The sequence below is a fragment of the Venturia canescens genome, chromosome 1 (genome assembly GCF_019457755.1).
Source record: "Venturia canescens isolate UGA chromosome 1, ASM1945775v1, whole genome shotgun sequence".
In the NCBI taxonomy this organism is placed as follows: domain Eukaryota; kingdom Metazoa; phylum Arthropoda; class Insecta; order Hymenoptera; family Ichneumonidae; genus Venturia; species Venturia canescens.
Genome location: NC_057421.1, coordinates 33,432,068 through 33,453,903, shown reverse-complemented (window position 1 = coordinate 33,453,903; position 21,836 = coordinate 33,432,068). Strand labels below are relative to the sequence as shown.

General features: G+C 33.4%; 2 protein-coding genes across 6 annotated transcripts; one reads left to right on the top strand and one right to left on the bottom strand.

The window, feature by feature from the left end:
- Window positions 1–887: 887 nt before the first annotated feature.
- Window positions 888–4,805, top strand: Taz (tafazzin, phospholipid-lysophospholipid transacylase). Its single transcript, XM_043431520.1, has 5 exons — window positions 888–1,169; window positions 1,496–1,624; window positions 2,077–2,320; window positions 2,886–3,140; window positions 3,853–4,805. The coding sequence occupies exons 1-5, from the start codon at window positions 923–925 to the stop codon at window positions 3,890–3,892; spliced, it is 915 nt and encodes a 304-aa protein (XP_043287455.1). The 5' UTR covers window positions 888–922; the 3' UTR covers window positions 3,893–4,805.
- A 487-nt stretch (window positions 4,806–5,292) lies between these two features.
- On the bottom strand, window positions 5,293–21,560 carry LOC122417481 (PX domain-containing protein kinase-like protein). 5 transcript variants are annotated; one of them, XM_043431212.1, is made up of 9 exons: window positions 20,991–21,560; window positions 20,327–20,458; window positions 16,311–16,596; window positions 15,239–15,663; window positions 13,177–13,353; window positions 12,524–12,934; window positions 11,969–12,125; window positions 10,304–10,348; window positions 9,324–9,457 (listed from the first exon to the last, which is right to left on the bottom strand). In XM_043431212.1, exons 1-8 carry the CDS (start codon window positions 21,090–21,092, stop codon window positions 10,332–10,334), a joined length of 1,707 nt encoding a protein of 568 aa, XP_043287147.1. In that variant the 5' UTR covers window positions 21,093–21,560; the 3' UTR covers window positions 9,324–9,457; window positions 10,304–10,331. The 5 variants fall into 5 exon arrangements, with proteins under 5 accessions (XP_043286979.1, XP_043287055.1, XP_043287323.1 ...); XM_043431044.1 differs by lacking the exon at window positions 10,304–10,348 and having other exon boundaries at window positions 5,293–9,457; window positions 20,991–21,553; XM_043431120.1 differs by lacking the exons at window positions 10,304–10,348; window positions 20,327–20,458 and having other exon boundaries at window positions 5,293–9,457; window positions 20,991–21,538.
- Window positions 21,561–21,836: the final 276 nt, after the last annotated feature.

The following is a 21,836-nucleotide window of genomic DNA, read 5'->3' as shown; positions in this document are numbered from 1 at the left end:
TATAATGTTTTTTTCACGATTTGTGAAAGCTTTTCTTAATTGTATTGTTAAAATTATTTACAGTTGGTTTCGTAATTTTTTTTACATATCATTATGTTTTTAATTTTTTTCATTCGTCATCCGATGTACTCGTCACTTTTACATTTATTTGACAACCTTTTGTTCATTTGAACACCAAACGTTTTTCAATCATTACCAAGATTTAGCAGATTCAATTTTTTTTATTCATTACGTTTGAAATGGTTTTTTTATGACCTTTAGTAATGAATTGCTCATTTGAAGCAAGTTTCGAGAGAATAGATCGAACAACTTCTTATAAATCATCGTACATTTGTGTTTTGAAGTACATGAGTGTCACATGGGGTTTCACTGAGACTACTGTCCAGGTGACATAAATTTTTACCCCAAATAACGACCACCCTACTGTACATATAAATGTATGCATCGAAAATGCTCAAACTCTCATTGGTTTCTCAATGGTGCATCGCACAACGAAGCTTGGTTGACACTCGCGGAATTCTGTTATATGAAGGTGACCTTGAAATTGCGTGGCAACGAATGACGAGTTCCAGACAAATAATGCAAGAACGGCTGCTTACAAGCTTTATTGTTACACAGAATCACCGTCCATGCACCAGCGACACTCTTTTTTCCTCGTTTTATAAAAAAAGACTGACGTGAGAACTCAACGACGATTCAATCCTAATAACAATGCGATTGAAAAACATAAAAATCAAAGATCAAGTTTCGATGGTAATAACGATGAGGCGATAACGAAAATTATTCGAAATCGCCGGCAAGGAATAGAAATTTGCGTGTGCGCGGCAGGCTATTCGTAAATGACCGGCCACGTTCGGATCGGGTCGCTATAAAAGAGGCCACGTGACTCTGCTGTGTGTCGGGAAAACATGATGGCGTGACGATGGCCGACTCGAATTACGACAGAGCAGACGATTTGAAGCGGGGGGGTTTTCCATGCAAACCCACCGCTTTGCTCGGCAAACCTCGGTCTGCCAATTTTATATTTATTTGTGTCTTCACCCGATCAAGGACAATGCTCTACGATATTCGATGGATTATACCGAAATTAAGAAACACTGGAAGACTATGGAATTTGGCTAGCAGTTTTACTTTTGCCGCGGTTGGACTGTTCTCTAGAATCATCATTGGTAAGTCATCGGATCATTGTGTAATCTTTTTAACTGACTGCAGCTATACACGTTCCATATTAATATTCACATCACTTCTCTAACCATTAACTCCATTATTCATATTTTAACTTTTACACACGATCCATTCGTTTCGATCTTTTAGACCTTTACGTTATATATTTATGATCAAAGATACCTGCAAAAATGACTCGTAATACACATCTCGATCGATTCGTTATTCATGAATATTATATCACTAATTCATTTATAATTTTACTCAAAATTCCGTGATCTCCTGCATCAACGAGGTTTCGACAACAAATAAGAAAGGCTGCATTTTTCAGAATGGCTCAATAAGACTACAGTTTACAACAAGCACATTATTACAAAGGCGTTAGATGACAGACCTAAAAATGTACCGCTCATAACCGTTTCCAATCATCATAGCTGCTTCGACGATCCTGGAATATGGGGTTAGTTTTTTTGATAATTTCTCTCATAAAATCTAAAACTAAAGAGAACTCGCATACACACAAATTTACAAATAACTCATTTTGGAATTCAAATCCCTTCATGTTTGTTTGCGTACTGTGATCAATGATGGTATAAATAGGAACATAGGTTTTATCAAGCTCCTAAAATTTTGCTCCTCAAGTAAGCTATATATGCTCATCTCAGAATTACCGGTGAGAAATTTTTTAACCCAATAATCATTGGGTTGAGCTTCATATATTAAAAATTATGGTAATAGATTATGGTAACATGAAAAATTAACATTTTTCCAAAAATGTTAATGACTGTGAAAATATTTTGATTAGTCAAGCACAGCTCTTATACTCGTTCTTTTGAGTTCCTGCAGTCTCTGAAGTTACATTATTGATGAATATAAGACATACTAAAAATACCGCGTGTTCCGCTTCTTCAGCCACCTTGGATCTCAAACACATGCTTAGTAGACGAAAAATGAGATGGTCACTGGCTGCCCATGACATTTGTTTTACCAATGTTTGGCACTCGTATTTCTTCATGCTCGGAAAATGCATACCTGTCGTCAGAGGAGACGGCGTTTATCAAGAATCCATGAATTTTTGCATAGAAAAATTGGGTTCTGGTGATTGGGTACATGTTTTTCCAGAGGGCAAAGTTAATATACTCAAAGAGCGCATGAGGTACGTATTTCCAATTGAACTAGTAGTTATAAACTCTACAACACTTTTGCGTGGCCAGATATCTAATTGTTGATTTTTTCATTTTCAAATTAGGACAATGTTTTGCCAAATTCAGTTAAATTTGAAATGTCTTGAAAAATTTGGAATAATTTTATTAACCGTGTTTAACCAAGAAAATTTTTAGAAATACTGAAACTCTTTGTGTCAGAATAGGAAGGCCCATAAAGCCGACAATTTAAAAATAGTTTAACACTTTACGTTTATTTTTATTTCACTCTAATTTCATACATCCTGATGCACCTTTTTTTTTTATTTTTTATTTGATATCTAAGAAATTTCATTTCTCTGATACAGCAACATGCTTGGTGTAAAAGAACAAAAACGATAGTGCAGTTTCTGCATGTTGAAGAAAATGTATCTGTAAAGTAAATATTTAAAAAACCCTATTCATTTTTAATTAGCACAGGAAAAAGATGTTCTCAGTATCTACCGAGGAGCCGAAATTTCGAAAATAAAAAATGGAGATAATATGTCAAATGTAAACACAATTCAATGTATGTTGCAGAATAAAATGGGGTATTGGAAGATTAATACTCGAATCACCTGTAACACCTCTTGTTGTACCTATTTGCCATCTTGGTATGGACCAAGTATTGCCAAATGATCCACCTTACATGATAAAAACAAGAAAAAAAGTAACGATGAATTATGGTGAACCAATAGATTTTAGTGAAATGCTTGCCGATCTCAGAGCCTCCAAAGCAAGTGAAGTTGAATCAAGAAAAGCCATTACGGATAGAATTGAAGAAGAACTCCATAGGTAAGAGTCAACCTATCATTGAAATCGAAAATTAAATTGAGTAGAGAAAAAAAGCTCTGCTGAATTTATTCCAACCACCAGACTGATAAATCATCTTGACAGTGTTATTGTACGAAATGAATTACAATGGAGCTTTTTACTTATTAATCATAACGTTAAATATATTTTAAAAGCTGCATCCTATTTAAGCACGTCTCATTGTTGCGCCAAATAATGAAAAGAAACAATCAACAGTTTCCCAGCTCAAATTCATTTAGGAATATTACAATCGTACGATTCTTTTCCGAAAAACACTTTAAAACTTGAATCTTTTATTCTCCAAATTCACGCCTTGTAAAATCTGATTTTTCGGAACTATAGTTTTTTAATGTCAACTTTAAAAGGTTAAAACAATAGTTTTTTCACGACGTTGTTGACATGCACAGTGGTGGTAGTTTTTTTTCAACATCGAAAATGATACATTTCGAAAAAAAACGAAATATCATCAGTTGGGGTCCTTTTGAATTGTAATGTATTTATAAAGTGGGCAGGAAAACCCAAGATCCTCAGATTTCTCTGTACCAATATTATGACTATTGAATATTAAAAATGAAACTTCGAGGAATGGAAGCGAATTAAATCTATCGGGAAATAAAAATATGTGTTTAACAAATATAATGGATTAGAGGAATTCAATAGATCTTGGAATTTTCAAATTTTCATTTTCTTTCAGGTTAACAATTACAACGGAAGAGTTACATGTAAAGCTTTGACGTCAAAGTGGCGGTTCACGCCGTCACTCGATATAGCCTCGAGACCTTTTCGATATTCGATAAAGGGAACCAGTCACCATTGTATACGAAGCGTACTGGTGAGGCTGTAACTTTACATTTCCTTTGAAAGGAAAGAAAGACGAAGAAAAAGAACTATCGCATCGATCATATGAGCAAAAAGACATTCGAAGTGATAGAAAATTGAAACAATTATCGAAAACGAAAAAAATATGGGAATATCCAAAAACATTTCGGATCACGAAAGGATAACGAAAAATTCGTGAATAACGATTAGAGGATTTTTATACATCACCGATATGCAATGCATGCATTCTGACGTATGTAAATATGAAATTGGTTTAGGGCTCGATTTTTTAGAGTCCTCCGAACGAGATAGCAATCGAAGAAATGGTTCCAAATCGATTGTCGTGAATTCTTATTGAAGCAATTTTCATTTCGCAAATTACAGAATGTGAAGCAAACAATACAAACTCGTTACTTTGCCTCAATCGCAAAATTATGCTCACTAAATTCGCTCCATTATTTGTTAACCGATTGCGTCACATTAGCTGCCATGAGCTTTAATCACGACGCAACGTTATTTTGTGGACAATGAATTATTGGGCCAATGTAATGACGTTTCGTTCCAGGAAAATTATCGTATCGCGACGAAAATATACGATAAGATACGATTGACGTTTTACGATATATTATCGGATATCCAAGATGGAATTTAATCGTTCCGTCGCTCGTTCGTCATTTGAAACGAGACAACGTTCGTTATAAAAAATCAAATGTATACTTTCTTAAGGAAATACACCCATTGATGCAATTTCGAATATGAATATGACTGTTTATATTTTTTAGTGATCAAAGTTATTGGCAAATAAAAATGTTGAATATTTACTTGAAATACAGTTAGTTTGTGCTGAAAATCCTCGTGAAAATTGTATGTATATATAACTTCGGCCGCGCAGCGGGCCGAAGTTGCCGCATTCCGCCTGCGTCGGACAGAAAAATCGTATACACACCTCGGGCAGGAAAAAGTAAAGCCTCAGACCACATTACATGTGATCTGAGACTTTCCTTATTTTCCTGTCCTAGGTGTGTAATATACTATTAATAATACCGGTGGATATCGAGTAGAATAATGCCTTTTCTTACCAAATAGAATTGAATAGCTATCGAATATTTTTCTTTCTTTATAGTTGAGAACTCAAAACAAAAGTATCAATATTATTCAATCTAGGCATGGGAAATAAGCTAGCGCAGCCATACAAAAGGAATTTCGTTTAGTCGGATGAAAACAGATGAATATGAAGGCGCATCGCTCGAGTAAAAAACAAGAAATATGTGTACCGTAAGAACACTAAACTTCAGTGGAAATGAATTCGACTGAATGCGTGTTACCATAAAGTATTATTTCGAACTATAAGTTATACAGAAGGTTTACAATTTGCATTTCCAAAGCATATGTTCATATATTTTATATGCACGTGTATATGTATATTTACGTATTAGACGGATCTGTTAATACTAACAATGAAATATATGGTACAGAGCTTAAAACGAATATAGAAATGAATTTCTAGATAGCATTTGAAAATATACTTTCCGTTAAAAATTCGGTATCGACGATGGATTCGGGACAAGGAAAAATCACGAATTCGAACATTAGCTTGTTCCACTTGGCACAATTCTGTTTGTGTTCGACCTTGATTCGAGAATATAATATAATAGAACACCAGTAGCACTGCGAAACATAGGATAGCAAATTTCAAAACAACTTTACTGAAAATGTCTTTTTTTTTCTTTAATGTATATAAAGTTTAACGTTTGGAGAGGAAACTTACGCAGATGCGTAGTTTTGGTGCTTTTTTTAAAATACAGTTCCACTTCCCTTTGTTAATCGTTGTCGAGGTGTCTACATTAATTGCGCGAAACACAATCGTTTGAAAGATTAAGAAATAGATAGAAGGAAATCACCATAAGCACTCTTATAAAAAGGGAAGTTCGAAAACCGTTATTCGAATACATAAGAGCATATTATAAACGCTACCGCTGCTCTTGATATTCTCTTTTAGACAAAGTATAAAAAATCCATACTTGAAAATGCGACAATCCACGAAGGCTGCCTGTGCCTGATTTTTTTAAGTCGCTTCTGAAATCAATAAAATAAAAACATTTTCCAATTTCATTGGAATAATATTTGGGAAACTCATCGAAATGGACAATTGGTTGAAACGATGAACCCGTTTGTTAAACGAAATATTACATACGTAATTCGATTCGAGATGTTACAATTCGGCTTTTATCAAGCTGATAAAAATATTTAAAAGTAGGCTACGCAGAAATTGTTAGTTTTTAATCCGTTGCAAAAAAATCAAATGTTCTTATAGATTCATCTATTTTCTCATATTTATTTATTCATATATACTAGAAATGATTTGTTAACGGACGAAAACGACTAATGCTTTTCCCCACCGCCTGCAGGGGGACACCCTCAATAACACAAACCAAGCAAATTAAGCAAGCTCTGGTTCACGATGTTTTCTCGAAATAATCGTAAAATAACTGACATTCGTCATACAAGTATATGTGTGTCATCAAAATAGAAAAATTAACAATACTACAAAAAACAATCAACATTTACAGCGACAAGTGCGCTTCCTTTAGTTCTCTAGTTGAGGAAAAACATATTTGCTTTCCATTTTCACGTACTTTGGTCGATAACAGAAAAACGACGACACATCGGACACGCAAATGATTGGCAAATTTCAGCGATTGCTTCGAAAAAACTGAAAAATTGAAGACTTATTCCAAATAACCTTAAAACGCACACACCAAATCAACAAAAATATTACAGGAAATTTCAAGCGTTCGTAAAAAATCGGTGTGTCACACGGATCTTGGTAATCACATGAATTGATTATAAAGATTTTTTTCACACAAAGCTGTCCCACAAATAGATTTTTACTAGTTGGGTTTCTGGCTTGACTAGTTCACATCATTAAAATGTGCTGAAACAATATAAAATAAAAATAAATTGGCGACGCGAAGCTTACCGTAATATCGTCCTAGAAAACTTTTGGAATTAAGTTGAGGCATACAAGAATATTCAAAGGATAACTATCCATACGCTTACCGATATATAATTACGCTTTTATCTTTTTTTTCTCTGTTCCATTAAATATTCCAATGATAAGGTTCGCATCGTTGAAATACATGGATTTTTTTTTATTTTTACTGAGCTCAAAATTCGTATGCAATGCCAAAGAGGTAACCTGAACTGTAAATCGCGAAAAGATTGGGACGAATTTAAAAAAGTAAAAAGAATGAATGGAAAGTATATGTTTCACTGTGTCTCAACAATGTGAACTCGAATACTATTTTCAATTGTTAATCTCGCAACAAGTCAAGTCTTTCGGGAGTTACTACATTACGTTAGTACTATTTGATTTCTCCAGTTTCTAGAAATTCCCAGGATTTTCCAAGCTTAACTTTCAAAATGATGCTAATAATGAAAAATATTTCATCCATTCTAATATTTTTTGTTTGTTTTCAATCCAATAGTGCGCGATAATAAACATAAAATTTGCACGTTCGTATCATTGGCCGAATCGTTGTCGTAAAAGTATTGTAACGACAAAATTTGCTCGTAACGATGACGACCATGATCAAAGAACTTTGATAAAAAAAATGGAGAGAATATAAAAAAGTCCAAAGGATATTTTTTCTTGAATCAATTTTAATCGACCAGATGTTATCCCACTCAACTAAAAAATACTCAGAGCTTGTTTTCTACGTGCTTAGAATTGTAATGAAAAATAGATCTGGTTACGATTGGCTCCCATAATTATTTTACTCGAACGACACGAGTCTCATTTTCTCTTTTTTGACTGTACCATTTAATTCGTGATATAATTTTCATATATAATATAGTTTTTTCACGTATGCATTAATATATGTTTATATTAGGATGATTAAAAAAAATGCGATATTTCTTTTTCTCAACGTCACAACTAATTATATTAGTACTTCGTGAAAAAATAATTCTCTCCAAATTTGGACTTTCTATAAATTTCTATATATTTCTTAGAGGTAGCGCCGCCAATGACTTGAATTTTTTTTTCAATTTTCGTGAAAAAATTATGATACAAAAATATTGATTTTTCGGTGTCGCACCAAAAATAGTTAGCACTCAATCAAGCATTTATTTTCTCAAAATTTAAGAAATTAGAAGAAAATATCTCAAAATCGATGGGGATCCCTATGAATATTTTTTTAGTGGAGCAAAATTTTGTAAATATCACTTTTACACTCAATACTCAAATGTCATTATTTAAGGCTAAAATTATGGAAACATATAAATTCCACTAGCGGTTCCTTTAAAAAAATTTCAGATAATTAAAATTTTAAGAAAATAATTTCTTTACAAAACATATTTACTTAACATACCACGTGCAGCCCAAAGAAAAACATTTTTTTATATTAAAATGTTGACAAAAAATCGAAAAAATAAATCCAATAAAGCCGTTAGGACGACCTCTTAATTTTTTTCTTTCAAGCTCAAATTAGGAGGGATACAACTCTGGACTGAGTGCTATTTTTATTGCGATACCAAAAAATCAATATTTTTTCATATGTTTCGCCAATATTGAAAAAAAAATTTAACTTAATTGGTGCAACCTCTAAAAAATTTTTAAGGCCCAAATTTTGAGAGAAATACTTTTTCATGAAGTATTATTAACATAATCACTTGCGACTTAGAGAAAAATAAATATAATTTTTTTTCCGATCATCCTAATGTATATAATATATCCCAATAAATACAAAATGTCTGAGGTTACATGATGAATTTTGTAAGCTCGCATTCAGGAGTGAATAACGAATAAAAAAAATAAAATGCTATTCCGGAGTCATCATCCCCCCTCCCTCTCTGTTACTCTCTCTGATTAGTTATTAGTCATTGACGTTGACAAAATACCTTTCTATGCATTTTTCTTTCACCCGTGACTATCTGACGAGGTACGCAGTTAAAAGTGGATGAGTTTTTCAATGTTATTGATTAATAACTAATGCTCGGAGAAAGGAATTTGCTCCAGAAACACAGTATAAGACTTTTCAATTCGAATTTCGCTTTTGCTCTCAAGTTAACAGTATTTACCATTTAACGTGAAATATCCTGTTAATACATTTCTTTTTATATATATTTATATATCGTCTCTCGTATATACCGAGGCTTCAAATTTGTATCATCTTAATTATGGCCTAAATTTCAATGATTTCAATTGGTGATCTTTCGAAGATTAGTCTTGTTGAACGAACATATGCTGTCAAGCAAGGCGTTACGCTCGTAAACATGTTGCACCACAGGTTGATCACCAGTTGTATTGTTATTACTACTCATCGGCAGACATTTCGGCGACTGTTCGACACTATTTTTTCTGTTACCCATTGAATGGAAAGAAGAATTAGATGATAAAGACGTCCGCGTCGGCATCGACGGTGGAGGTGGTGGTACACTTTTTACGCCTGCGAAATTACCTGATAGTTCCGTCGAGCCTAAAAAAGAACAGGAAAAGTAATTGCATTCATTTCATCATTATGTGTTTCTTCTTCTTTTACACATTACTACTCTAGTTTTTAGTTTCACTTCGAACAAGAATAAATGTCGTTTTTATTATTATTTTTTTTCTACCTCTTGGACTATAGGTAGCTAACACAAAAACCGCCATGCGATGAAAAAAAATATATTTTATTGCAACATTATTGGATCAATCTCTAAAATAAATTAAAATCAATGATATCACGAATTTCATAATTGTGTTCATTACAGACTAGTTCTAAATAAAAACACAAGATAATACAGAACTTCACGGAAGCCAAATGATCAATTAATTCATTAGGTGCAACCAATAGCTTAAGGAATAAATGAACTAACAGACTCTCGAATGTGTAACATTACATGTGATTAATATTAATCACTGAAATAATTAACCTTTAGAGGACGGAAGATTTTCAGTTCAAATCGACATCTTTCAAATCATGCATTTCATATATAAATCGAATGTATACCTCAGGACAAGTCTCCGACCAAGCAGGTGGTCCCTAAAGGTTAATTTCTCAACGACACAAACTGCTATACCAAGAAAAATTCATCACGCAATAATTACACCATGAAATCAACATCGATAAGATTCTCCTTGAACTTCTTTATCGAGAGAGTTTACAAACGAGTAACAATTCAACGTTGTTTCATAGCAGGTCATAATGGGGATATAATATTTACATGAACAAATTGTACGCAGCGTGAATGAATACCACGCAAGCAAAAGACAATTTATGCAATTAAAAGTTCAAGGGAAATTAAAATATATGAGATGCGTTAAGAGATTAATCGAGACCTACGTGAAATGAATGAGCGCAGTACACGCCATCAACTTTTGTGTCCACCTGGCCGTAGGAGATGCCGTTCGTTAATAGCAAGACGATACAACAATTAGTAAAGCAATAATATTAATCCAAAATGGAAGAATTAGAATATTATGAAAAATTGTATCATATAATCAGAATGACTTTCCAGTTCCAGTGTTAAGATTAGTTTCAAGAATTGAGCTGTGAGGAAATAGGGAAATTCAGGGAGGATATACGTTATTTATATAGGGGAATATGGGACAAAGTGGCCCACTTAAGAGCATGGGTCAGTCGACTAACCACACTTGGAGTTTTCGAAATCGAAATTCTTTGACACAGCTTGACCGATTAAAAAAAGGCTCTGTCAGCCTACGCGGAATGATGGCAAAAATCGACTGACAGAGCCTTTTTTTAATCAGTCAAGCTGTGTCAAAGAATTTCGATTTCGAAATTTGCAGCTATCTTTCTCGCACTCACGGTTGTGATATACCGACTGATCCATGCTCTTAAGGAGTTAAACGAGTTTCGTCGGTGAGCACAGTCATTTACTTTTTTTTGAGTCCCATTAAAAAAATAAAAAAACTCTTTCACATAAAAAAATATTAATCAACTTTAAAAGGTTTGAAATAAAATAGATGTCGAGATTTTCGTCGGGAGATGTCTCAACTTCTTATTCAATGATTTGATTAGACATCTCCCGACGAAAATCCCGACATCTATTTTATTTCAAACTTTTTAAAGTTTACAAATTTTTTCTTAAGTGAAGGAGTTTCAGTCGGGAGTTTTTGTTTTATTTTTCGAAATATTTTTTTATTTCACACTTTTTAAAGTTCATAATTTTTTTTATTAGAAAAGCCGGCAGGGTGTCAACTTGACACTAAGCAACTCACTACCGCATTGTTAACTTATACCTTTACATATATTTCACTTTCTTGTTCCCCGAATTTCGAAAAAAAAAATGTTGGGGCAAAGTGGTCACCCCCTCAAATGCGGTAAAAATGTATAATTGTCAATTCTCGTTAAACAGAAGTTGTAATTTACTATTCCAGCATAAAACATTGAAGGCTGCGATGAAATAAAAAGAAACAAGGCATAGGGACCCCCTCGAATAGGACGAAACAAAAAATCGGCCAAAATATAAATAATCTTGCGACTATTGTTGATTCATAAAATTCTTTGCTCGTCTTTTTTCCCGAATCGGATCGAATAATAATTTTGGAGCAAAGTAGCCACCCTTCTTAAGCCTGTCACATTGCGCAAATGTAGCGATCAAAAAAAAGAAACCATCAAAAGAGAAAAATTCTCGTCTGCGAGGGATTTCGCTCGCATTTTTATCCACATTCCTCCGAGTGTTACATGCAAGTGTTGATGAAGATAACCTCAGTTTGCGATTTTTGTCAATCAAAATAAAATAGACATTTATATCAGTAATTCGCGCAATGATTCTCACTTTGTCTTAAATAGTTATAATTCTCTCGAAAAACAGAGGATTCTTACTGGTCCTGTGCCTCAAAAATGGGGATTCCGTGGGTGGCCACTTTGCCCCATATTCCCCTAATCATTTAAAAATCCGAATCTTTCAAAATTTAATAACGTTTACTTTAATATCATTAATTAATTGTATCCTAAGAAAAAAAACAGATGGAAGAGATTTCTCACCGTGCGATGGAGGTGTTAGAGTTCCGACACTTGTAGTTGTCGAAGTACTGGTCGGACTATCTGATCTTTCAGGACTCTTCCCATTTATCTGTTTGATGCCATTGGTGCCCAATTGACTCGCCGACCTTTGTTCCTGGGCTAATTTCTGTTCTTTTTTCTAGATGAAACCAGTAGTAATGAATTGAAAACACTGCATTTTTATTTTTAATGATTCTGCACAAATTTTTTTTTGAGTTCTGGTCAGTAAGCATCACCGGGAACAGGTTACCAAAATCACACGCAAATAATATTCTCATTACTGTTGATTCGGAAGAATATGAAATCGATTATCCATTGAAGTATTAATCATAATACACGTTGAGGACACATTCAAAAAATCAGTATTGAAAAATATTCTTTTTCCGTGAGAGTGTGAAAATTTCGAAACTTCGCCGAGAGAAATTCCTTTTCAACCGACCTTATTTAGAATACGTTGGATAATGTGGTACGAAATAATAACCTATTGTACAAATAGAAGTAAAAAAGATGCAAAACTTGAACGTAAATGAAACTAACCAGTTTGTGCTTGCGCCTCTTCAATTCTTCCTCGGAGCTCATCATTTCTTGTACTTTGACAAGTCGTTTTTGGTGCCTCGCAACTTTTTGTTCATCTCTCAAACGTTGTTCAGCTTTATTCGCAGCTTCGATTAGCGCATCCTTTAAATGACTCGTTAGTTTAAAGTGGGGCTTCTCTAAATGGGTAGCTGACAATGCAGCGCGCTTTGCCCCATCCAAAAATGGATGCTCAAGAAGATTCGCGAACGTCGGAAGATCCTGTTTTACCGCCTCGCGGGAGAGTATCACTTCGAGAAGATTTTTCAGGTTCGGATCCGAATGTGACAGCTCGTTGCACGTAGCTTCAAGTAATGGTCTTCCGAATGCCATTTCGTACAGTACATGACCGAAGGAATAAACATCCACTTGAGTCTGTAAAATTGAATGGAGTGGATAAAAAGAAATCAAAACGGTTATTGATTGACGAAATACAGTATCGAAAGAAACGACACAAAGTCAGCGTTTTGCTCGACTCGCTACTAAGAAACTGGTATGAGGTAGTTTTATGAAACATTCTTCATCGATGATTCTTGGTTTTCAAAATTATTACCAAAATTGAAAAAATTAAAAATTAGAAAAGAAACCGTGAAAAGTAAACAACATTGGGAACTTACGGTGGCATGAAGCTTTCGCCTTTGGACGACATAGGGCCGATAAAAAGCTGGCAAACCCAGAAGGCCATTTTCAATGTCTAACAGTTTTGCCCCCGTTGGTGTAAGAATTACGTTTCCAGTGTGCAAATGACCGTAAGGCAGACCCTTTTCTTGAAGGTAACCGAGGGCCCCCAGAATCTTAAAATATTAACAAATCAATTCAGATTCCTTAGTACAAAGTACCGTGGTGACGCGTAAATTTGGTTGTAGTTTGTCTGGCATCGCTTATTCGTAATACATATTACTTTAGACTTAATACGTAGTAAACGTTCAAATTATATTATTGTACTCGGGAGTTGTTCCGTCACAATGATAGCTGATCCTTCAACATATCTATGAAAACTGAAATTCGTTTTTGACAAGGCCTGAATATAAACGAACATTAGAAGACATATTCTCAGGCGTTTCGAAACAGTTCTAAGCGGCTAATAATAAGTTCCAGTTATAAAACGCCTTAAGGATAGTCAGAATTTTCGGAAAAAAAAAAAAAAAAATTATGCCATTTTCGTGAAATATGATATCTCGAAAATATTACCTAAAAATTTCAAATCAATCCAACAAATAGTTTTCAAGATATTTTAAATTTATCGAAAAAACTCTTTGACTCTTGACGGCCTAGAATAAAACATTGCATGCGTTTTTCTCGAAACAATGATTTCGTACTCAGTGGCACTGAACGGATTTGAACGAAATTCATGTAACGTATTGAAACATAAAACTAGTACTTAATTAACAAAGTTTTTTTTCAACTTCGAGTGGGGTTCAATATGTCGAATAACTGAATTGTAGAACGGTCGATATTTCGAAGTTTTAAAAGTTGTAATATCAGTTTTGAGAAAAATAAGTAATTCGAAATTCTTATTCCCGATCAACTATCCAGCAGATTGCGTGTTTAATCAAAAATTCCTTCTTTGAATTCATATTTACCCAAAAATATATATTTCAATAATTTTCATTTCGAATGCAATTTTAACAGACCATCCAAATGTCAAAAGCTCATATTTTCGAATTCAAAATGGAGAGTAATTGTTTTATAGACCGACCAGAATATAGAGTAGCAAAAAATCGAAAGTGAATTTTTCGAGCCTATAAAACCTAGATATGCAGAATAGCGATAGCTCGAAAAGGCGAAAGTCAAAATGCATTCCATTGCATTTCTTTATTTTGATCGATCGACTTTCTAACGTTTCGCTATTTTGACTGTTCGACTTTTTGGTGTTTCAGTATTTCAACCTCAGTAATATTTGGTCTTTCGTTATTATATTTTCAAAATTGTGCATTTTCACAGTATCGCTGACTGTAGTAATTTATGAATCGAAAGAGTGATAGTCGAATTTTCGAAAAATCGATATTTTAGTCATCGTCCTATGGGCGATTGTTACATTCTATTTTGACGTAAAGGTGCTTCGAACCTTGCAGTTTCTACTTTATTTATTTTCGGCATTCAAAGTTCTAGTCGAATTTATCTGTCTTCATATTATCATTCGAAGTTTAGAAACTCGAGATTTTAGCTATTCGAAATTTTAGTCATACCAACATTTGATCCCCACCCTCAACTTCTATATTTTAATGAATAAACTATTGCTTTTTTTTCTTTGAAAGCCCACGTGTAAACTTTCAAGAACCACATTTTTCAAATTTTATTTTTATCTTGTAAAATAGAAACATAATATAGAAACTTTTTCACCACACATGCACCGAAAGTTCAACTTTACGAAATCGGAAGTTTAAATTTTCGGTGCATGTGTGGTGAAAAATAGTATACACCTCACGAAAGTGAAATTAGACTACCTCAAACCACGCGCTTGTGGGACAATTCTGTCCGCTGTTTGAAGTTGTCTACTTTTCCTCCCTAAGTGCGTAATATACTACGTATTTATTCGTTCGATAAAATAAATTTAATAACTATAAAATAAACAGTTATTTCAAATATTCATATTTACAACAAATCTCTGATTCGCCATCTCCAGCTCCTTCAAAGAAAGTAAAAAATTGGCTGGTTGATGTAAAGTTTCTTGCTTACCTGATAAGCATAAGTGGCGATTTCCGATGGCGAGAGATTTTGTGGTTGTTTAGGGTTCCCATACTTTTTTATGAAAGGTTGTTTTGGTTTAGTATTACAAAGCACGTCTCGAAGAGTCCCATTCGTATGAAAGTGTCTTATTGTGAGAGCTCCTGTGTCAGCGACATGTTGATGAACAATCGCTTCAATATGAGGATGTTTAAGAGTACTGAGGCTCTTGAAAACTCCCTGCATATCCTTGTCATGCAGGTGCTTGTCCGGACCAAACTCTACCCAAGCGAGTAACAATTCTTGCTTCGGATTTTGGCGATTTTTTACCGTGTAATAATGCTTCCGGAGCCGCCATCCTATGTCCGGAATGGCCTTACCGATTTCGAAATTCGCGTCGCTTCTTAATGCCAGCGACACCTGTTGCAGCGCTATTTCTAAAAATAAAAAAAAAAAGATCAAATATCGTGTAGCAAAATTGTATACATCAATTTAGCGTAATTCAACTTTTCCTTGATTCTATTTATAGTTTCCCCGAGTGAATTTTGAATCTTGATGAAAATATCCTCACGAGTTTCACCCACTAAATGTCTCACATGTTTTAGAGAAATTAATAAATAACAAAACCAAAAAACATTCTGGAAAATAACATCAATCTGGTAAGGTAACTCATTACTTATGTTTTACTCATTACTTATGTTAGAAAAAATGCTTATTCACATACCCCCCCCCCCCCATCATAGCATTCAAGAAAATTCTCGAAATATCAAATGATTCTATGCTTTTGTTTCTTAACCAATATTTTTCATCCAGTCATTTATTGACTCTTTTTTGGATTATTACTCATCGTTTGTATCTCAGTTATTTAGAAAATAATAAACTAATAACAGAGCTATTAAAAAAAAAATCGTAAACTCTCACGTAATGAACGCTCGTCAACTGTAGACATCTAGGTTGAAAGAATTTGAAATCATCTAAAATTAGCCTAATTTACGAGTTCGAACTCAGGGATTTGTAAAACCGTATCATTAGCATCGTCAATTTCTCGGGTATAAGAGCTATATGGTTGATATAATGACCTCACCATGCAATGGCGCTGTATAGTTGTCAGGATCGAGGAAGTGTTTCATCGGCAACGACGATGCAAGTATGGGATTCATTAGTATAATGTTTAGATAATTCTGAAGAGCAATTTGTCGTTGAGCTACGAAGTCAGCGTCCATATTACCGATGATCCGTTTTGGCGGTAACGGCAAACTGAGGCCCGACACCGATAGTGCCCCATTGAGCTGTACAAAGTCATTGTAGCGTCTGCTCACTCGCCAAGATCGCTCTGGAACAGGACCTCTCTGTGTCCTTATCACGTACTCCTAACGATAAACCGATAAAAGATGACTTTTCATTCGTCATCGTATGTCACATTTGATACAAGCCCAACTAAGCATTATTATGATTTAAAACAACAACATCGAGGGGTCAAATACGTCCCGGGTTTCAAAGAAATTACCATTTTATTTCGATTGCTCATTTTTATTCGGGTCGTCGGCAACACCAATAATATAATCGTGCGCGGCATGCTATTCGTTTTCTCAAAACAATCGACGCTATAATCTGAATAAATTTAATCAATGATGGATTTTCACTTCCTTGGTATTTAAATTTAGACATATTTTTTTGTGCGTTATTCATTTTTTCTCATTATTGGAAGATTCAAGTCTTTCTTATAAATGCATGTTGCATTGTTAACCCTAACTAGTCACACCTCAAGTTTCTGGCTTGAGTAATAGTCACACGGGGTCCAAAGTACCCCACTCACTTTGAGGGACGATAAATAATTGAAAAACTGTAAAAAATAAAATAAAATAAAAATACTACAATGTATTTTGAACCTTTAAGAAACGACCATAACAATTCTACTCTATTCGTGTTATTTTAATATTTAAAAAAATGTCAAAGAAAAGAATTTAGGAAAAATGACTTTTTTCACAAAAATTGATGTAGAAATCGTAATTTTCAGTTAAAAAAAAAAATCAACTCGTTCTATAAACCTGAGAAATCACGCTTTCAGGTAGTATTAGTAAAATTTGTCACGCTGGGATGATCGACTACTAAAACTAAACCAACGGGCCCTTTCAAATAATAACGATGAGGCTCTCTTCTCAAAGGTTTGAACTATCGACCGAGGGCACCACAAGTCCATTTTCTCGAAATTTCTATTTGGTATCGTCGGTCGAAAAACGGCTGGGATCTAATAGACCCCGTGTCACTATTAAGGTTTAAGTACCATTTTTTAAATTTCTTCATTTTGCTTCCTCATAGAGGAAGCAAAATGAATGTGATGAATAATATGTGATGATGAAAATTTTTTTTCCTGTTTTCAATGTCAATGTGCTCAAAATTTCCCAAAACATTGAAACATCGTCTGTGTAATGTCAGTGACAACGTGTGTTATGTCACTGAAAAGTTCAAACACTTATAACTCGAAAACGATTTGAGATACAGGGCTACCGTTTTGCACAGATGTTAATCTATATAAGCTCTTCATTCTCTGATAATTTTGTCAAAATTTGTAAAAAAATACGAATCCTACGACATTTTGAAATTTTCATAAAAAGAGTGTCGATGCTCTAACTTCCGAAAATTTCAAGATTTATTACTAAATTTTTTTTTTATAAATAGATTATCATAATAGGAAGGTTGGTATTGAATTTGGGAAATATCAATTGAACGATTTAAATTTTATGATTTTTTGAATTTTACGAAAATATGAGTTTTTCCGAGTTTTTTACGAAAAAATGAATTTTTGGAAATTTTGTAAGATATCGTGTATAAGTCTGTACTTCCTCTATACTTTTCAACAAAGTTGTCGGAATTATTTAATTCAAATGTAAATAGAAAAACGATGAAAATTGAAAGTTGCAAACTGTTTTTTCTGATGGCTCGTCATTCAGTTTTTTTTTATGGATTTAAACAAAGAGATAAATTTATGTTCGTAAAAGAAGGTAGAGAAAATACATTATTTCTTTGCATACAAAAATAATGCTGAAAATTAAAATTTGCAAATTGCTTCCTCAAGATGGTCAAGATGCACGATGCTCAAAGCTTACTCTATGAGGTGCTATATTTTTTATTTTGTCATCCTCTCACTAAACAAGTACCCCAAACAAACCGAAACAATTATTTAAAAAAAATGTTGATGAAAACGAGACTTAAAAACCGACTTGTATTTAAAAACTGACTGCGAATCCGAGCCGAGATAGTAAGTAACCACATACTTTTTGTCATTTTTAAAATATAAAAAAAGTTTGCGTTTCTCATAAAATGACGTGAAATTCGTAATGGATTAATATTATGTTTTAAAAAAATGCAGAGATTCGAGAAGTTGTAAAGATTAACATCTCTTGAAAACAGAAGCTTGGAAACAAAGTTATATGTGTTTCAATTTTATAGTACACGAATATACATAGACACTCACAAAGGAAAACATGTCTTATAAATATTATTTAGAAAAATTGTAAGACATTTTAAGCACGTTCACAGTGAACCAGAAAATATTAAACAATATAAAAATTAAAATTATAGTTATCGTATTTAGATAATACCAAGTATGGTATTTTTTTTCAACGTTGCTTTACAGCTTTCAGAGATCCTACCTTCTTACACATATCGTTATAAATGCTTATTAGGGATGTTCATAGTTATCATGAACATATTTGGCTAAAAACCAACTAAAATGTAAAATAATAATATACGATGTTTTATACATAATTTTGCATAATAAACCTTTTCAAAATTGAATTATAAATGCAAATTTAGAAAAAAAAATCATAGAGCTGATATATGTTTTTGAAATTTGGAAAAGTTAAAAGTGAATAAATGAGTTAAAATTTTATTTAAAAAAAAATTAAAAGTAACAAATTGCTTTCTCAAGCTTTTAGAACAATGCTGAAAGCTTCCTCTATGAGGAAGACCAAATGAAAAATATAGCACCTCATAGAGTAAGCTTTGAGCATCGTGCATCTTGAGCACCGTTCATCTTGACCATATTTGGAGCAATTTGCAAATTTTAATTTTTAGCATTTTTTTTTATATGTTTCAATTGATATATTACAAGAATGTTCTCAGCATTGTGTATTTACTCTGCCTTTCTTGTTTCTAGCAATAATGTCAAAGACTATGGCATTACATAGCAGACAAAAATAATCCAAACTCATACCCAATATGACGAATTAACAATAATATCTTATCAACTTCATTGTATTTTCAAGCACCATTCAACAAAATTGATCAAAAACATTAAATCTTACAATGCACCGGATGTATGTGATCCCCTAATCAATAAGGATCAGTGAATATATATTACATATGAATGTGTGAAATTTCGACAACTTAGTATTCTTTGATTACACCAAATTCTTGGTATTACAATCAGATTTCAATGATGCCAATTTCATTTTGTCATGGGACAAAATATCCCTGTCATTGTTTTTGAGAATTCACAACTGCATAGATTTTTTACAACATAAAAATCTTGTGACGCTGAAGTTTCCAACGTTGGAGTCCAACGAAATGATCTAAAAAAACTCATAAATAATTCCAGTAAATCGACAATCTTGTTCCCTGCCGAATTTTTAATTCGTAATTTTTCAAGCCACATCAATAATTCGTGAAATAAAAAAATAATGAATTATAAATGTTTTTTTCGTTCATTTCGTTGAACTCCAACGTTGCAAACTTCAGCGTCGTAAAATCTTCCAATCTTTATTTGTTGGTATGCTACCAACATTACTAGTAAATAAAATGATAGCAATAGAAAAAAAACCATTTTTCACGTAACATTATCATAATGTTGTTCTTTGTTCAAATAAAAACCAGACCTGAAAACAAATATTAATTAACATATTTTTTCTGGAGTAAATTTTTTGGAAATTTTCATGTAAAAATAGTTTTGAAGCAGTTCACTTCTTTACAAAGAAAAAAAATTGATATAATAGGATTTTATATGGTGACACACTTTTATTCAAGACTATCAGGCATGTCTGTATAGGTTTTGAACTAAGATAAGACGCATATATGAATTTTCAACCTTCTTCATCTGACCTTTGTCAAAGAACTCGGTTCAAGTGATAAATGCAACTGCCACAGGGAAAACAGTCTTTCATTAACTATTCCAATGTTAATAAAATCTTTATTCCTTTCTTCGATATCCGTATATAACAAAATTTGTGTATTCTAAAAGAAATGCAATAAAAAATGTTAGACAGTATATTGCGCTTAAAGTAAATTATCATTCAACTGTTTTAAATACATTCTAGAATTAATTCTATGAAATTCTAGCAGATTTATCATAACGATTGACCGCATAAAGTTGTGAAAAGAATTGATAACTAAATATCATGAATTAACATAGATGTCCAACCATTTTATTACAAAATATTTTTGACAAAGTAGGACTGAAAACCAAACCTACCAACGAACAGCGGATTATAACACGATAATAAATTTAAAGGAAATATAGACTGTTCAAAAATCAGATTACCCCTGATAATAACTTGATTTATGAGATATATGGGGAAATAAAAATGCATAATCTCTGAATAAAGCAGAATCAATGTTAAAAAATACAAGAGGAAACTTGGAAAAGTAAGCAACTTTCTCGTTTAACAAATTGCAAAAGTGAATTATTATTATTAAAAATATGGAAACAAAATAAGAAATAAAAAAATAAAACAAAACATACAAAAAATACTAAAAATTTAAATACCGTATGTCCGTCAATGGTTCTAGCATTCTCAATAACGCTCGTCAGCTTTTCCGTATCATCTAGGAGCACTTTATTTGTGTATCTCCTCTCAAATAGAGCCATTGATTATTAATCCAAGATAGAAGAGAGCCCGTAATGGGCGGGCTTTGAGTCCTTGTCGTCTCCCTCGTCCTCTCTTTCTCTACCGCGTAGTTTATAAGCGGTGCCATAAATGACGCGCCTAAGCTTCATTTCAACATGGGTTAAAACGAAATATACACTACTTTTTTCGTATCGTCGCACTTCTTCCACTTTTAAGTCCCGTTTATGCGACGAAAAATCAAATAACTATCTCCGAGGGACCAAAAAAAAATATCAAATAACACTTCAAGAAGGCGACAGGGTTTGAGATCAGTTTGATCGGAACAATCTTTTTTTCGCCCCTACTCGCGCACCCGTATCCTTCTTCCTATCTCTGAAAATGGACCAATATCCCGAATCCCGAACGTCCCGAACTCATAGGTAGCAGAACAACCACTGGCAATGTGTGTAGGTAGAGTGCATGATGTTTATTTGACGTTGGTCGTCGACCATCGTCATCACCATCGACTATGTCTGTCTGCTGCTGCTGCTGCTGCTGCTGCTGCTATAATAAGTTTTGCTGATATAGTTTTCGATGTTTTGATTGATCGGTAATATAGATAGGTTAGACTGTAGGTAAATTGAATTCCTCCTCTGACCCTCCACACATGTATATATATAAATATATACATATATATCAATCTCAAGTAAAGATACACGCCGTTAAGTTATAACCGTTTTCTCCAACGTTAATCTGAGTTTAAACTCGGTTCATCCTATCTTCGA

Bases quoted from the DNA above. Each gene is read 5' to 3' on its own strand.
- Taz (XM_043431520.1), top strand. From the start codon at position 923: ATGGCCGACTCGAATTACGACAGAGCAGACGATTTGAAGCGGGGGGGT. The intron at 2,321-2,885 runs GTACGTATTTCC...TGTATGTTGCAG, and splicing joins ATACTCAAAGAGCGCATGAG to AATAAAATGGGGTATTGGAA. The intron at 3,141-3,852 runs GTAAGAGTCAAC...ATTTTCTTTCAG, and splicing joins ATTGAAGAAGAACTCCATAG to GTTAACAATTACAACGGAAG.
- LOC122417481 (XM_043431044.1), bottom strand. From the start codon at position 21,092: ATGGCTCTATTTGAGAGGAGATACACAAATAAAGTGCTCCTAGATGAT. The intron at 20,459-20,990 runs GTATTTAAATTT...CATTTCTTTTAG, and splicing joins GAACCATTGACGGACATACG to AATACACAAATTTTGTTATA. The intron at 9,458-11,968 runs GTGAGAAATCTC...GTTCTTTTTTAG, and splicing joins TCTAACACCTCCATCGCACG to GCTCGACGGAACTATCAGGT.